We start from the raw sequence: 12,259 nt of genomic DNA on the forward strand, positions 1-12,259 counted from the left end.
GAAAACAGGAGAGGTTTGCAGTTAGAAAACACCAGCGCCTAAGCTCACAGCAGAGCTGCTGATTAACACTTGGAGCATTTCAAGGACCTGGCATCAGCCACAGTTTTGATTTCCATCCATCTTCCCTTTTGATTAAACATAAATACACACATACAGCCCCTCTATGCTGGTATTACCTATCATCCGCCCGCCCCCAGCCTTTCCTTATCAATACATTAGGAAGCGGTATGGTGGGATCACAGCTCTTTAATAGGATCATTGGTCTGGTAGCTGAATAATGTAAATAGCTAATGCGCCCTTGATGATTCAATCATCACGCTCCAAGTATTTATTTCCACCAGGTCAACGAATTCATTTTCCACGTGCAAGAATCAAACTGAAATTCAAATCCGTACATAGTGAACCAGCTCTGGCCATAACGATACGATATTCAGGGGAGGGGGTGAAGGAGGGGAGCTATCAAGAAGGGACAACCAGCGGGCATCGAAGACAGGGCAGAACCAATACATACATATATACACACACACACATCGAAATAATTAATTGGTGCAGCATTCCCGGCTCGGATAATACAGATCCCAATAAATACAGCAGAAATTGGCTTGGCTTTTTTTTTTTTAAACCATCTCTAACCCTGAGATGTTAAAAAAAGCGAGTCTTGAAAGAAAGAAAACAAAACAAAACAACCCAACAACAACAAAAAGAAGGAAACGACCAGTCCATCAATGTTAGTGGCCAAGTAGAGCGTAATACACAAAACCGCTTAACAGGTGCATGCAAAGAAGCAGGCGGATGGTTGCATCGCGGGGCTCTGGGTTGCTTCCCTCGCTAGTAGGACCGGCGGGGCTCCGGGCTTGCAGTTCCCTCACGGATGGTGCGGCTGTTGCAGCAGCGGGCCCGGCGGCTGTAGCTCCTGGTCAGGCCCTGGCTCGGCAGGGGCTCGCGGCAGTCCCAGGGCGCTGTCGTGCAGCTTGCGGACGTGCTTCTTGAGATCAAAGTTCCTGCAGAAGCCCTTGCCGCAGGTGGGGCAGGTGAAGGGCTTCTTGTCGTTGTGGGTGTGCATGTGGAAGGTCAGGTTGTACACCTGATGGAAAGCCTTGTTGCAGATATTGCACTTGAACTGCTTCTCGCCGCTGTGGGTCAGTTTGTGGTTTTTGTAATTACCTGGGAACAGACAAGTCAAGGGTCACAGACGCTACACTGGGGAGAGCGCTTTGCCCTATCCCCAAACCCCAGCTCAAGATGAAATTGTCAATTGATCGTTTTTAACTAAAACACAACTCAAACCACCCACTCACAATATTCCGGTTAGGAAATTGATTGTTAGAACCACACGGTAAAGCGCTGAATAAAACCAGATTTATAAACCACACAGAACAAGTATTGTAAAAAATTCTAAACGATAGCATGAGGATTACTAGAATCCAAGATTAATATTAAACAAAGATTCTCACACTGAGCAAAAAGATGAACAGTAACAAATTGCATTTGGGGTGGGGGAATTCAAGTAGGTTGGAAATTGCATCTTGCAATGTGAAAAAAAAAAAACGAAAGTTCTCTTTTTTCCACTCCTCTACAAGCTTAAATCGGACACTTCAGATACCGAGTATTCAACATAAAAAGTTGATCTCCAGGTTAAAACTGAGCCAAGGGTTTAAAATAAAATAAAATAAAATAATAATGAATAAATAATAAAGCAAGCCCTCCTGCAAATTATTTCGATTGTTTACCTACTAGGGGTGGGATTCTGAGGAGAATAACAAGAAGGGGTTTGAGACTTTGTACCTTTTTGATGAAATCCTTTGCCACAAAATTCACAAACAAAAGGTTTGTAGCCGGCATGGATTCGGGTGTGTGTGTTTAAAGTGGAACTCCGGTTAAACGCTTTGCCGCACTGGTTACACTTGTGAGGCTTTTCCTATAAGGAAACAAAACAAAAGCAAATATTGAAGTGCTTGGCAAAGCGCTTTCCAGTGCTTGGAAATCTGTGGCTTTCTACAGACGTGAAACCGACGCAAAGCCTGTTTAAAAAACGAACGAAAACAAAAACAAACGCCTCCCGACCAAATGACCCCGTTTTAATAGTTTTTTTTTTTTTTTGTCGGATCCGATCAGCAAAACCAGGTGGAAATACGCAGTGCAATAGGCGTGAGAGATATTCACCTGGGTGTGTATGATCTTGTGCCGGCAGAGAGTGCTTGCTTGTCTGAAGCCCTTGCCACAAACTTTGCAAACAAAGGGTCTGGCTCCTGTGTGGACTGGCATGTGGCGAGTTAAATTATAATGTGCATTAAATACCTTGAAAGTTAAATCAGAAAAAAAAAACAATTAGAATCATAAAGCAACTTGGGGGGGGGTGATAGTTCTAAAACGGGAGCAGACAAATGGATCGAAACTTTATGCGAGCAAAGGAAGTTAGTTACTTGCCTTCCCGCAAACTTCACACGTGAAAACTTTGGGCTTGCTGCTGGGAGAGCTCCGGCTGAACTCCGAGCTCTTGAACGCGATTTTTTCCGATAGGATCTGGGCACTTTCTTTCATGTAGTGCTGGAGCTGAGCCTGCGATAAGTCTTTAAAGGCCACTCCGGAAGGGTACTTTTCCACGGACGGGAGCACCAGTTTGTTTCTCTCCGCCAGGTACGCCTTGGGCTGCGGGTGCAAAGGCGAGCTGAGGAAATAAGAAGCCACCGGGTGGATGTTGACGCTGGACGACGGGTGACAAGGGCCGTCGCCGCGGTTGAAGTAACACAGCGCTCCCATGGCGTGGAAAGAGGAGTGGTTGACCACTCGCGGTCTCACCAGTTTGTACTGCTGCAGGGGCAGGGCGTCGCGGGAGAAATCGCCTTTTAGGCTCAGGGCACAGTTCAGTAGATCGCCGCAGCTGAAGGGGGAGGCAGAGGAGTCCAAGTGAGCTTTCCTGGCTTCCGATCCGGCCACCCCCGCTTTGGGGAGGGGGTCGTACGCCACCGGGACAAAGGGGATCATGCAGGGGATGGAGGAGTTGAGATGCAACGAGTGTTTGGGGTCTCCTTTGGGCACGGATCCTTGGAGGAAGGGCGGCACCGGAATGGACTTCGGCTCTGGAGTCCTGGCCATGATTCGCTCGATGGAGAAAGCCAGGGGTTTAGAAGTGCTGATCATGTTGCTTCGAGCAGACAGGCTCTCTCTGCCTGGAGAAGTTGCTAAGATTTTGGTCGCCGTGTGGTGGCTACTATTGTCCATGGCTGGCTTGCATTTGTTCGCCTGTCTGAGCCGCTTTGGTAGACGCCTCTTTTTTCCCCCCTCTCTCTCTCTCCCCACTCTCCCCCTTTTTCTGGTCACTGATCTGCAAGGAGGGAGACCAGCACCGTCGCCGCCACCAGCATCATTAGAGCCTCCGCCGGCGGAACCAGCCTTCCCGGTCCAGTGGACTCATGCCAGCCCATCACAGGTTACTTTGGCGCACCAGTGACTTAAGGACAATCGCTGCTTACTTCTATCAATAGAAAGTGTTGTGTCAATAACGCAGCCAAGATCTCGCCAATCGTTAACTTCCAAGAGGAGAAGGTAAACTAGATAATTGCTCAATTCGCTTCCAACAGTCAACAGGAAAAGTCCCCCCCATACACCCCCCCTCCCAACTCCCCTAGTAAGCGACTACTTTTCATTGGAGACGCAGTCTCCCCCTCCAGGAGAAGGAGGTGTCTCTCTCCCCCCTTCCCCCTCGCACGCCCCCTCCCTCTCTTCTTTATTATTATTCGCAATCTGTTTCGCCAGGCTTTAGAGGCCAAGCTGAACCGACATCAATGTTCTTGTTTGGCTCTAAGTGACAGCAAATAAAATCATTGTCCACGTGCTAAATAAGGAAACGGAGCCCAATTTGCGGGCGAGCGGGCAGCGGTAGGAGAAGCGGCTCTGGGGGAAGCTGATTGTTTCCTTGCCACTTTCCAGCCTAGGCTCTGGCGTGGGGAAGGAGGCGCGTGGGGGGGGGGGGGGGGGTTGGACGCTCTGAGGCCGCTGCCCTTCTGGCAGGCGCTGGTCGGGGGCTGACGCCACGGCTTGGAGGGCTTTGGTCTTTTGGAAAAGACAGCCAACAAACGGGGCTGGACCTTGCCCCAGATCCGATCACTCCAGAATTGAAACGCAAATGGCTAGACAGAAACCACTGGGGCCAAGCCGAGTTGAGACCGAATAACCAAAAGTTGAATCACAATCTGGAGGAAGGAGGAAGAGCTTGCCCAAACCGATACTTTATATATATGCATACACACACTCTCGGTGTGTTTCAGCAGTGCCTAGAGGCCTTAATCCTAACGGGAGAACCCTGTATGCATAGAGGGAGCCAGGCTCCTTGCTCCGCTTGTTTACAGTCAAAGCACAGGAGCAAGGCAGCGTGGCTGGAGGAGGAGGTTGCCATCGATTTATTTTTATTTTTGTGGCCGATCTATTCATGATAATCTACCGCTAAACCAAGTGTCAGTTATTCCCGTCTGCCCCGGCCACTGGCGGGCATTATATAACGAGAGAGGCCTGCAGTTCCTGACCAATCTGCCTACAGTCCATCTCGGCTACAGGCAGCGAAGCAACAGGCTGCATGTGCGCCTGGGCAGGGACATTGCCGTGAATGGGGCCCCCACTGCATTGGGCAGGTAGGTCCCCTCCCCCGCCTCCTGGGCTGCTGACGCTTTCTGGGGCCCTGGGAGGGGGCTGGATGTGGCCCGAGCAGCCGCCCCTTTTGCACCGCCCGGAGGTGCCTGTTGCATGTTCCGTGCCTGGCTGCTCCCAAGGGCCTTTGACACACGTGGGAGACGAGGAAGAGTCCAGCCCGGGCACAGCCGGCTGGGGGATGTCCCCCATACTGGCTCCCTCCAGTCTCCGCATTTCAGGCTGGCGAAAGGGGGCAGCTATGGGGCACCAATAGCCAGCCCACAATGCCAGCTCCCCCCACCACAGCAAGCCCTTCTCTGGGCCCACGGAAGCAGGCGCGGAGGGATGGACCAAGGCCCTGGACCTTTTTAAGGGGGAAGACTCCAGCGGGCTCCAATGGAGGCGCCCGAAATGGGGTCAGGCTGGCAGGGAGAGGTCGCCCTACACCCACCTGGGAGTCTGGGCAGGGTAACGCCCTGCTAGAAACCCTACAAAAGCCCATCCGGATCCAGCCCCGACGGCCTCCCCTGCACTGTGCAGGGGAGAAGAAGCTGGACAAGGGGCTGATTCGCCGCCCCCTCCGGGTGGAAGGTGGGATCCGCCTCTCCCAGTGGAGCAGACATCTGGAGAGCCAGGTACCCAGGGCCCCTCTTCCCTGGCAGCCCGCAGTCGGTGGGGCGGTGAAGTGGGTGGCGATTCCAGCAGGCCTCCTGGGAGGGCGGGCCCTTCTAGGCATGCTGGCAGTGGGAGGTCTCCCTGCCCCGGATGCACGGGTGGCTGAGGGTGGGCTCCCCCAGGACCATGGGGCGGGCAGGGACAGACTGATCCAGGGCTCATAGCTCAGCTTTGCTTCACGCTGGCGAGGCAACATGGGCCCTGGGGTGCGGGATCCCGTCCCTTCCCAGGGCACCAGCCTGTGACCCCTGCCCTGGGAGCACAGCTGGGCGTGCGACCCCGCGCATGCAAACCTCCCCCATAGCGCGGGATCAGAGCCCCTTTGGCGGGGACAAAAGCCCCAAGGCCTCGGAGTCCCGCGGGGGGAGGCTTGTGAGTGGTGGGCAGCGGTGTGGGGAGATGCCCGGGGCCGCTGAAGTAGTGGCAAGTGGGGGGCTGAGCAAGGGCTGGAGAGCAAGGGCTGGGCCAACAGAAGGGACGAGCTGGGGGTTCGGCGAGCCGGGGTTTGGGTGACACAGACTTGAGGGTGCCCGGCAGAGCTCCACGTTTGTCCTCTTTCCTCTCCCGCTGGGCGCTGCTCCCTCCTGGGCGCAGACAAAGGGCGAGCGGGGGGGGTGGCCGCTGGAGAGGTCCAGCGGCAGATGGGTCGCGGTTAAGACTTTAATTGCTGCCTTTTAAGCGCTGATCAGGTTCCCATAGGCGGGGCCCTCTTCTTACCTGCTGCTTCCTGCCTTGGCACCGAAAGCCCAGGGACTCCTCCAGCGGCGGGGCACGGATTTTAAGGCGCACCAGAAAAACTGCAAACACTGCGTCTGAGTGAGTTTGACAGGGACACAAATAAAATCAGATTAGGGATCCCGAACCTGTGCGGGGGTCACGTGGTCCAATTTGAGAGATCTTCGTTTTCTCGCGTGTAAACCTCCCGGGTCTATTTCGTGCCTATTCTAGCGGAGTTTCCTGCTTCCGAACAATTTACATTAAATTTGATCTCGACAAATTTCCTCTTAGCTGATAGGAAAGAAAGGAATTATTACGGGGTGGGTTTGGAGGCTTCAAATCCCACCCACTTGGTAGGTTAACAGGTTCCTTTTAACTGGTCTTTTTGGGATTGACTTTTTGACATGCGTTGGAAAGTAACATATATGTAATGTCATTTGAGCAGTGTAAATATCCCAAAGCAGCAATTACAGCCCGTCCATTAGGATAATACTGGCCTTCTTAACGCTGAAGTGGTAAAGAGGGAGCTTTGGAAATCTTGATTATTCATTATTTGTTAATGGATATTTTCCCCTCTGTATCTAGTGTAGCTGAAAACTTGTGTGCAAGCCAACTTAATAAACAGAGGCACGGATCTCTTGGCAGGCTCAGCCTCTGTTTGAGAGAAGGGACTTTTGCGAGTGCAAAAATTGCTGAAAATCTAGTTACGCTCTTAAAGCAGGGTAACGATTTTTTCTGCTCCTGTCCCGGACCTTGCATTTCACTCAGGGTCTCGGTTTTCTAGCGATATTAGACGGGAGGGTCTGTAAACTACGAGCGCCTCTCCAACAGAACAGCTGGCGCTGAAGGGAGGTATTCCTGAAATGATTCGCGGTGGTCAGAGTGACAGCTTGCCTGCTTCTATTTTCAAAGGGCGTTTTCGGCTGTCTTCTAACTGGGGTGTTTCACCATTTGTTTGCCTTTCTTTTTTCCAATCTCTGGCCCTTCTCTCCAGAGACGTTCAAAGGGTGAGTGGGTTGTCCTGGAGAGGGAAGTCTGGTCTGTTCTGCCTGGGGAAGTAGCAGACCCAGAGTTAAAAACCTTCTGAGGAATTAAGGGCAAAAGTTTGAGCGCCGAACAATAATTTCGTATCCAGTCTGGGAAAGGTGCTGTTCTCTTTCCCCCCGTAATCGGTTTTGCATTTCATTCGCTCCTAAACTATGTTCTTGATATTGCTCACTTGCATTATTCTCATGACATATCTCTACGCGCGTTTAAATCCGAGCCACAGGCGAATTCATCTCGTGGGCAAGATTACTCCAATCTGAACCCAAAGGCGATTACAGCAATGTAAAATACCGCCTAAACCTTAATCTTTCATTTCTTCCTTCGTAATAAAACACATAAATTCCATTGCGTTTTTAAGTAAAAAATTAATTGAAAAGCATGAGAATTTCTCCAGCCTTCTGCTGCGTGTATTAATCTTCTCCTGGACGTGTTTCACAGTCCCCCTAGGAACAGGCTGCATTTCATCCTCGGATCTGGATAAAGACAACAAGCTTCTTTCACTTGCTGCAGATTAGCTACAGGAGGAGAAGGCGACGGGAATCTAGCGTGTTTTATTCGGGATTATGTTTCTGGGCGATCTAGGAAAGAAGCAAGGAGGTTACAGACAATACTCCTGCCTGCTTCATTGAAGGACTCTGGCGGCTTCCTCTGTGCCCGATTATTATTTTTAGTCGCTTTGATTCGTTTACGGTCACTGCTTTGTTCATATTAGCTAATCAATCAGTCAATCAATCAATCACCAGGATCACATCTTTACAATCCAGCATTGTTAAAGGGGTGATTTGCCCCCCAAACAAAAGCCAGGAAATCCAGAGCAAAAACTGCCACTCCGTCCCCTACACGGCTCTGTTGTACTGCCAGAATAGCGCTTTATACTCTACACCATGCAATTTGACATACCTGGACACAATGGAGTAAATTAGCCCGGCACTGCCATGGCTTTTTCAATAGGGAAATTAGCCCCTGGTTGTTGTTATTGTTGTGATCTATTAGAGTTAATTTTTTTTAAATGAATGTCTCGCTAAAATACAAACGAGAAATGGTTTATATAAAGGATTTCCCCCAAAAAGAAGAGGGCAACATAGACCTCTGGTTGAGGATCAGAGCCACAGGACCCAGTGTAATTTTACTGGAACAAGTTCAGTTGTAACCGCTCCAGTCAACAACCTTTTGGCAGGACTCTAAGTTGCATTCCTCTTCCGTAGTGAATTGTTGTTCCCTACTGCCCTGATCTGGCGGAGTGAGAAGCTAGCCATTGACATACTTCACGAGCCAGTACAATAATGAATGGAGCTGTTATGATATGATGGTATCAGCAAAGTCCTTTGGAAATCAGCAGGGTTCATTTCTGAAGTATCCATGCTATGTGCTGAAGGAAGGTCGATGTAGGATTTTTTGGTCGCGTAGGACATTTAGGCATCATTAGCTGCTGAACTCGGTGGTTTATTTTTTCTCCCCAGCAATATATATTAGTCCATGGCAAGGATGTTGACATTGTTATTTTAAAATAAACCGTCTTTTTTAGTGAATCCGCCAGCAAAAAACAACGTTGTCTGAACCAAAACCAAACCAATGTGTTTGCTGCTCTATTTTACACCCGTGCAAACTCCACGCAGGCTACGACCCGCCAGGACAACCAAGTAACCGGGTGCAAATTAAAACTTTTCAGGTATAAATCCTTTAATCGCACATAATTATAATGACAAGTGACCCTGGAGCAGCGCTCCCAGCTCCCCGTATTACATGCACCCGGTCTGTTTAAGCATACCAGCGATGGGCATAAACTACAGCAATCACGTCTAATCTAATCAGTCTGCCTGTGAGGGGGCCCAGCGGTGTCATCAGCTCCAAAGGGCCCTTGGTAAAAGTGGCTGGGAGGGGCCAAAAGGCAGCAACTGGGGCTATGAATGACACTTTCCCGCTTGTTCCTTTCCAGTTCAACAAATGCTGAGCCAAATTCCCGGCACAGGAACGTGTCACGCTCCCTGGATCAGGCAATCCATGTCGTTTATGCGCGCTGAGTAGCGTCGGGAATAATTCTCTTGGCTTCTAGAAAAGGAGGACTTGTGGCACCTTAGAGACTAACCAATTTATTTGAGCATAAGCTTTCGTGAGCTACAGCTCACTAACAGGGCTGCTACTCTGAAACCTCTCTTTGCTTCTGTTTTCTTCTAGCGCACTGGGAGGTGGGACTGGGAGAAAGTTTGGCTAAACGGTGAACTGCGGCAAAGTGCAAGAGTTCTACTTCCCAAGCTGCCCGCTGGCCAGGTACAGCTAGGAAGTACGTGCCTTCCTGTTACTCCGCTTCACGGGGTTAAATAGAAACGGTGCTACAAGACCTGTCCCGGGCTGAATCCAATCCCGCCGCAAAATCCTGCTCTCCTGACAAGTCCCGTTGGCGTCTCCACGTTGCTTCTCAGCACTATCACATCTCAACAGCACCGAAAAGGGAGGAGGTTGTGTGCCTTGGCCAGAGCCGGCAGCTGACCCATTTAGACAGGGAAAAGTTTGCTAGTCTCTCAATTTGCTGCCCGTTCAGGCTGAATTACAACATTGGTGGTGGAAGAAAGTTGGAAGGCTCATTCTGGGGGAAATTAAGCCAAAAGCCCCAAATCATTTTTTTTTTAATGTGAGTGGAAGTCGGAGGAAAATTGCTAGCTGCAATTTACAATATTGGACATTTGAAATATTCTTTGGTGAGTACAAGGAACCATAAGAGAATTTCCATCTATGTGCAGAAAATAGTCTCAACTTTCTGTCTTTGGGAAATAATTCGCTGTTGTTGTCCCCCCCCCCCCATCTGTCTGAGTTGCAATTTTTTATTTGCTTGTTAAACTTTCGATTAAACAAAATTATTATAGACTCGTTTTGGCCAAAAAAATTGGCTCATTGTTCACACATCCGTTTTATCGTGTTTGTTATATACAGGTAGCTGTCAGAAACAACTTTTAGTCAATCTTCGTTACTATGCTTGTGCTGGCTTTTTGGGCAGAGTGTTATTGATGCGGCTGTGGACTGTCATTACAGAATTTGATTTGATGGAGTGGGATCAAATCCTACCTAGGGCTCTTAGAATGGAAACATTTAAGGATCCTTTTCGGTGGGCCTGATTCAAAGCCTAAAAGACTTTTCCTTGACTGCATGGTCTTTGGATCAGGCCCTATGTCACCAAAACGCCCCAGAGTCTCTTCTTCGTACGTCTTTTCGCTGGACACTTCTAAAACACCTGATGCTAGCTGGCTATCTAACCCGGTGACAGGCCTTTCATGCCTGCTTCCTTTCCCATCGACAAACTCATGGCCAAGCGATTTCAACTATTGCAATAGAAGAGCCAAGGTTTCAACGGGGATTTAATTTCTGGATTCAAGTGGCTTAGTTTTTAAGTGTCTCGGCAAATACACCCATAAGCCATCCGGGAAGAGTCTAAATGACTGCCTTGTACTGAAATAAACTGGGATAACAATCTAATGATCGACTCTTGGGCCATTATGAAGTACGGTTTCCAAAGAAGTCACGGATTTTCGTGTAAATGAGCGAGGGAACATCACCAATGTCAGGGCAAGAGGAGGGCCAGGTGACAAAGAGGAATCCATTCCTTTCCGGGTGTATTATCTGTACAAGGAGTAATGCACACATGTGGGGTTCTCTGTAATAAGGTTTATAAACACAGGCAGTGGGCTTTTTAGGTCAACCGTCATGCGTGGTGAAACGGGCAACACTATGGGGTTCTAGCCGTTCCAAACGCTGTCCGCTCATCCTCCAAACCAACGAACTAACCCGGTCAGTCCAGTGAGTCCCATTTACAGGTGGGGGAAACTGAGGCAGCAAGGTTAAGGTCCCAGGCCACAAAGGGAGTCGGTGGCAGAGTGAGAGCTCAGTAGCTTCTTACTTGCACTCCGGTGCTCCGATCGCTTCTCTCTCTGGGGCTCATTAAAAGGACATCCCTTCCCTTCAGGGTGCTTCGGATCGGGCCCTGCATGAAGTGTGGTCTCCGTGTACCCGAGGCTGCTGTGTAACCATCTCACCCCAGAGCACCGACAGCGGAGCCGCGTGTCATGCCAGCCTAGCCCTCCCGGCTATTTCCATCCTGGCCATTTCCCGTCCCTCTAGAATCTACATAATAGAGACACAGCGGCCCAGAGTGACCCCGACGCCCCGCTCTCTCTGCGCGGCTCCTTGCCCACCTTCCTCCCTGGAGCGGTGCCCGGCGTTGGCACGGCCGGCTCCACCTTCCCTTCTTGTTTGAGCTGGCGGTAGCGCCCCAGCTGTAGCTGTGAAAGAGAAGAGCAGCTTCGGCAGCCCACAAGCTCGATCCTTCCCTGCCTTTCCCCCCTTGGCTCCTCTCACGTGTGAATGGGAGAGGGGAGGGATTGGAAGCGGCGCAGTGGAGCCGGAGAAAGGGAACAGCCGCTCGGGGCAGGATCACACCGCTTTGATTTGCAAGCGGCTTCGCTTCGTTCGGGGGGGGGCGCCCCACCCCCGGGTTACACCTTCATAGGCTTAGCCCTGAACTTGCCCATCTGGCTCCCATTCCCTGTCGCCCTGGCTGCGCGGGTCAGGCGGCGGGGACAAGCGGTACCTGGCAAAGAAAAGCCGCCGGGGCCCCGAAGCGGCGGCATCCCCCGCGCTCTCCCGTTCGCCCCGATCCCCGCGGTGTGTGGACGGGCAAACCTGTGATCTGGGCCGCAGCGTGCGCTGGGCTCCTTGGGACTGGACACAGTTAAGCCCGTGACGAAAACCCTCCTGATGCAACGAAGCACGGAACAGGGGGACCTCTGCAGGCTCGCGGACACGGTTATTGTCTCTTTTCTAAGGGCTCCGCGTTATGGTCACCCGCACGTTGTTAAGCTCTTTCCTTTCTCCCACGGCCTGTGAGCTACTTTCCTAACAAGTCTTAAGGTGGCGCAGCCCCGAGGCACGGGGGACAGCCCCACGATTCTAGCTGGGGGGGCAGCATCAGCATCGGTGTGGGAGCAATGGGCCCGGGCCGGGCAACTTTCTTTCAACCTTTCTAAAAAGCGCTCTGAAGGCCTGGGGAGACTGAAGCATTAGTCTGGGTTAGATGCTCGGGCCCCAGGTCAGCACGGTACTTCAGCACCCCAACTTTTGGCGTCCCTGGGACTTGTTAACATCAAGCTCCTGATTGAGTCTCCTCGCTGAACTGGGGGCTCGGGCCGGATCTTCTCTATTACAC

The 12,259-nt window shown here is 51.0% G+C and overlaps 1 protein-coding gene across 2 annotated transcripts; it reads right to left on the reverse strand.

The window, feature by feature from the left end:
• Window positions 1-231: 231 nt before the first annotated feature.
• On the reverse strand, window positions 232-7,846 carry FEZF1 (FEZ family zinc finger 1). Of its 2 annotated transcripts, XM_048836939.2 has the most exons (5): window positions 6,019-7,846; window positions 2,428-3,475; window positions 2,164-2,298; window positions 1,786-1,918; window positions 232-1,164 (listed from the first exon to the last, which is right to left on the reverse strand). In XM_048836939.2, exons 2-5 carry the CDS (start codon window positions 3,220-3,222, stop codon window positions 866-868), a joined length of 1,362 nt encoding a protein of 453 aa, XP_048692896.1. In that variant the 5' UTR covers window positions 3,223-3,475; window positions 6,019-7,846; the 3' UTR covers window positions 232-865. The 2 variants fall into 2 exon arrangements, with proteins under 2 accessions (XP_048692896.1, XP_074980548.1); XM_075124447.1 differs by lacking the exon at window positions 6,019-7,846 and having other exon boundaries at window positions 2,428-3,566.
• Window positions 7,847-12,259: the final 4,413 nt, after the last annotated feature.

This window comes from Caretta caretta, chromosome 1, assembly GCF_965140235.1.
Source record: "Caretta caretta isolate rCarCar2 chromosome 1, rCarCar1.hap1, whole genome shotgun sequence".
NCBI lineage: Eukaryota > Metazoa > Chordata > Testudines > Cheloniidae > Caretta > Caretta caretta.